Here is a 5,264-nt window from a genome sequence, read left to right as displayed (position 1 = left end):
AAAAGTCATCACCGTTCTCTAATCTCAAGTACCCAGGGACACAAACACTGGGGAAGGCCACAGGGACCTCTGCCTAGGAAAGCCAGATATTGTCCAAGGTTTCTCCCCATGTGATAATCTGAAATATGGCCTCGTGGGAAGGGAAAGACCTGACCATCCCGCAGCCCGACACCATAAAGGGTCTGTGCTGAGGAGGATTAGTAAAAGAGGAAGGCCTCTTTGCAGTTGAGATAGAGGAAGGCATCTGTCTCCCGCTCATCCCTGGGCAATGGAATGTCTCAGTGTAAAACCCGATTGTATGTTCTGTTTACTGAGATAGGAGAAAACCGCCTTAGGGCTGGAGGTGAGATGTGCTAGTAGCAGTGCTGCTCTTTAATGCACAGAAGTGTTTGTATACATGCACATCAAGGCTCAGCACCTTTCCTTAAACTTATCTATGACTCAGAGATCTCTGTTCACATGTTTTCCTGCTGACCCTCTCCCCACTATTACCGTACTGTCCTGCCACATCCCCCTCTCCGAGATGGTAAAGATAATGATCAATAAATACTGAAGGAACCAGTGCTCCGTATGCTAAGCTCTGGTCCCCTAGGTCCACTTTTCTTTCTCTTACTTTGTGCCTCTTTCTTTTCTCAAGTCTCTCGTTCCCCCTGACGAGAAATGCCCACGGGTGTGGAGGGGCAGCCCCCCTCCATATAAGAAAAACATGGCCAGGCCAAGGCTCACACCTGTAATCCTAGCGCTTTAGGAGGCTGAGGTGGGCAGATCACCTGAGCTCAGACGTTCGAGAGCAGCCTGGGCAACATGACAAAATGTCATCTCTACAAAACAATAGAAAAACTAGCCAGACATGGTGGCATGTGCCTATAGGCCTATTCAGGAGGCTGAGGTGGGAGGATCCCTTGTGCCCAGGAGGTCGAGGATGAAGTGAGCTGTGATAACACCACAGCACTCCAGCCTAGGTGACAGAGTGACACCCTGTCTCAATTTTAAAAATATAAAACAAAAAAGTACAAATTTATCAATTTAATTCACTACTGTAACAGATTAATGAAAAAAATGCTGTGATAATCACAATAGATGGTGTTTGATGAAACTCAACATATATTCAAAATGAATACTCTCAGCAAACTAAAACAGAATGGAATGACTGACTGTTGAAGTCAATCTACAAAAAAAGTACAGCAAATATCATGTTGAAATGTTGAAAATTTTCCACTTCTGATCAGGGATAACACAGGGATGTCCACTACCACCATTATACCAGGTGGGTCTGCCCAATGCCCCTAAAATCGGAAAAGAAATAAAAGTGTTTAAAATGGCAGCAACAGGCCGGGCGCAGTGGCTCATGCCTGCAATCCCAGCACTTTGGGAGGCGGACGTGGGTGGATCACTTGAGCTCAGGAGTTCAAGAACAAACTGGGCATCATGGCAAAATCATGTGTTTACAAAAAATACAAAAGAAAACAGAAAAAAAAGTGGCAGAAACAAAATTGTTCTTATTCAAAGATGATATGAATCTGTATGTTGAAAACTGAAAAGGATCTATAAGTAAACTTTTAGAATTACTAAGCATATTTAACAGGGTTGCTGGATAGAAACTTGGGATGTAGGAATTATGCCTCTACATACCAGCTCAAACAGCTAGCATATAAAATGTCAAAGAATGATACACATTTCAGAGCATCGAATACCTGGAAATAAAATTAACAAAAGATGCACAAGACTTCTTTGCAGAAGGATGTAAAGCTTTATTGGGAGAATTTTAATAGTCAAATTTCCAACACAGGAGCATCCTGCATCATTTCAGCATGTCTCCTTTTAAGGTTGTGATTGCCCTTCATCTGTAACAGAAACATAACAGTTAGGAACATGACTTAGCAGCAGATTATTTAGATGACCCTAAAGGCACACAAAGGACACTACAATTTGGGTTTTGTAAAATGGACTACAAATAGAACCCTAAGGGCGATCCTGTGTCTTATAGCCAAGTAAACCTCCTATAAACTTTGAGGGTAGACATGTAGAATTTAAAGGTAATTAATTCCGTAAACATAAAGTGCTTCCTTTAAATCCAGAAGCACTTATAATTAACAGTCAGCAATTTGGAAAACACATGTGTAAAACATACTTCAGTGGATTACTCAGAAAGTACTGGAGTCATGGTCTTTGAACTTCAAATCTTACCAACTGATGCCTCAAAAGCTGAAACTTACATGCAACATTCGATATGGTTAGAGATCACATATGTGTCTACAGTCTTATTAGCAATAGTGGCTCATGAAGACTGACAGTGGGGCAGGGAACGTGAATAGCACAGGCATCTTACTCACACCCATGCTGAGGATCACTGATCTACATCCCACAGAAAATAGAAACTAAATGGTCTCTCACCATTTGATTATTCACTCACTCACTCAAGGTTTCCTCGGAGAAAGATTTAAAAAGCAATTATTCATTAAGGGCCAGAGAATCCCAGCTTGGGCAACATAGTGAGACCTCGTCTGTACAAAAATTTTTTTTTAAAAAAACAGCATCAGGCCGGGCGCGGTGGCTCAAGCCTGTAATCCCAGCACTTTGAGAGGCCGAGACGGGCGGATCACGAGGTCAGGAGATCGAGACCATCCTGGCTAAGACGGTGAAACCCCGTCTCTACTAAAAAATACAAAAAACTAGCCGGGCGAGGTGGCAGGCGCCTGTAGTCCCAGCTACTCGGGAGGCTGAGGCAGGAGAATGGCGTAAACCTGGGAGGCGGAGCTTGCAGTGAGCTGAGATCCGGCCACTGCACTCCAGCCTGGGCGACAGAGCGAGACTCTGTCTCAAAAAAAAAATAAATAAATAAATCAAATAAAAAATAAAAAAACAGCATCAATCAGGCATGGCAGCTTGTGCCTGTAGCTCCAGCTGCTCAGGAGGCTGAGTTGGGAAGATCGCTTGAGCCTGGGAGGCCGAGGTTGCAGTGAGCTGAATCACACCACAGCACTCCAGCCTGGGTGACAGAGTGAGATTTGTCACACATACATACAAAAAAAAAAAAAAAAAAAGCCAGAGAATTCAAAAATTGACAGAACCTAAGAATAGGCATTCTGGTCTCCACACAGAAAAACTAACATGAAGCAGAGTGCCCACTCACTTTCTTAGTAGCAATGAAATCTCAATTCAGAGGTTTTCAGATGATTCAGGCCAGGGTTTGATGATTTATGATAAACAAATAATGCAAAATAGATGATCTCTGTATCCCATGCATTCTATGCAACAGGATCAGAGTGTGAAAGAACCAGAATGGAAAAGGATTTCAAAATATCTGACTTAAACTCACTATTTTCATAAATCCAAAGATAGGTTTAGAAGGTAAGGGATTTGCTCAGAATCTCACCAATGCTGTAAGAGCTGGTATTAGAATCTGCATCAGTGCTTCAGCATATTTCACACCAAGTGATGGGTGTTACAAATGTGTTATGTATTTGTTAAAAGTAGATCTTTACAAAAGCATCTGAAAATTATGAGCTATTGGTTCAAGGATTTACACTCAAAACTTTTAATTCAACATGGCTTCGACTCAGTTTGTTTCCATATCTCACAGTCTATCAGTCGGGTGCTGGGGCCTGAACTACGTTTCAAATAACCTTTATATAAGAACTCTATTATTAAAGAGGCAGTATTGTCACCTCTGTGTTATTAAAAACATAATACTGGGCCAGGCGCAGTGGCTCATGCCTGTAATCCTGGCACTTCAGAAGGCTAAGGCAGGTGGAATACCTGAGACCGGGAGTTTGAGATCAGCTTGTGCAAAATGGCAAAACCTCGTCTCTACTAAAAATACAAAAATTAGCTGGACGCGGTGGAGCACGCCTGTAATCCCAGCTACTTGGGAGGCTGAGGCAGGAGAATCACTTGAACCTAGGAGGCAGAAGTTTCAGTGAGCCAAGATGGCACCACTACACTCCAGCCTGGTTGACAGAGCGAGACTGTCTCAAAAAGATAATAATAATTATAATATGATACTGCGGAAACAGACACCCTACAATTTGCATGCCTAATGGATTGATTACCTTCTTCAGGTGTTTTCACCTCCTCTGGATTTCGCAGGCCCAACTCCTGGACATCAGGACCATCTCCACGCTCACACCCAGTCTTTGGGTCAACCTGTTCCTGGCTATCTGCTTCAGGCTCTGGCCCTTAAAAAAAAAAAAACATATATATATATATATGTATATATGTATATGTATATCAATTTAAGCAGTAAAACATGAAATATGAATAAGGAAATAATATTCATGCTCTCAGTTTTATTAAATAAAAGCTTTCACTAGTGTAATAATAAATGTGTTGATAAGAATCCCAAGAATATTATTTCAGGAGTCTGTTGGCAGAAAAGAGGAAAACAGGGTTTTCCAAATATTACCCTCTTCCTTTCCGAAGACTGCCCTCAGACAACTTTGTTGCCTCCTTTGCACTTCTGTTATTGTATTTCTGATTGTCCGTATCGTATTAAATGACTCAAGGCTGACATCCTGTCTCTCATTAGCATTTAGACTCCTAGCACCTAGCAAGTTATATGGCATGAGTAGCCACCAATAAATGGTGAGTGAAAAAGCAGTCTTTAGAAACTACACGAAAAAGCCCAAAGTGCTAAACGTTCTGCAAACCAACTGGTTTATCCTCTTGAAAAATGTCAGTATCAGCCAGCCGGGCGTGGTAGCTTACACCTGTGACCCCAGCACTTTGGGAGACTGAGGTGGGTGGATCATCTGAGGTCAGGAGTTAGAGACCAGCCTGGCCAACATGGTGAAATCCAGGCTCTGCTAAAAATACAAAAATTAGCCGGGCGCGGTGGTGCACGCCTGTAATCCCAGCTACTTGGGAGGCTGAGGCAGGAGAATCACTTGAACCTAGGAGGCAGAAGTTTCAGTGAGCCAAGATGGCACCACTACACTCCAGCCTGGTTGACAGAGCGAGACTGTCTCAAAAAGATAATAATAATTATAATATGATACTGCGGAAACAGACACCCTACAATTTGCATGCCTAATGGATTGATTACCTTCTTCAGGTGTTTTCACCTCCTCTGGATTTCGCAGGCCCAACTCCTGGACATCAGGACCATCTCCACGCTCACACCCAGTCTTTGGGTCAACCTGTTCCTGGCTATCTGCTTCAGGCTCTGGCCCTTAAAAAAAAAAAAACATATATATATATATATGTATATATGTATATGTATATCAATTTAAGCAGTAAAACATGAAATATGAATAAGGAAATAA

At 42.2% G+C, this 5,264-nt stretch overlaps 1 protein-coding gene across 1 annotated transcript in view; it reads right to left on the bottom strand.

The window, feature by feature from the left end:
- Positions 1 to 1,727: 1,727 nt before the first annotated feature.
- Positions 1,728 to 5,264, bottom strand: part of PAGE1 (P antigen family, member 1 (prostate associated)) — a 7,867-nt gene continuing 4,330 nt past the window's right edge. Inside the window, exons 4-6 of the mRNA XM_011946647.1 lie at positions 5,045 to 5,170; positions 4,053 to 4,178; positions 1,728 to 1,844 (exon numbers count right to left, since the gene is read on the bottom strand). Coding sequence (XP_011802037.1) covers positions 1,822 to 1,844; positions 4,053 to 4,178; positions 5,045 to 5,170 — 275 coding nt within the window. The 3' untranslated portion in view covers positions 1,728 to 1,821. The remainder of the gene's footprint in view (positions 1,845 to 4,052; positions 4,179 to 5,044; positions 5,171 to 5,264) is intronic.

The sequence above is a fragment of the Colobus angolensis genome, unplaced genomic scaffold (genome assembly GCF_000951035.1).
Source record: "Colobus angolensis palliatus isolate OR3802 unplaced genomic scaffold, Cang.pa_1.0 Scaffold252, whole genome shotgun sequence".
NCBI classification, from domain to species: Eukaryota; Metazoa; Chordata; class Mammalia; order Primates; family Cercopithecidae; genus Colobus; species Colobus angolensis.
Note: the sequence above shows the minus strand (reverse complement) of the source record. Positions and strands in the feature narration are given on the sequence as shown.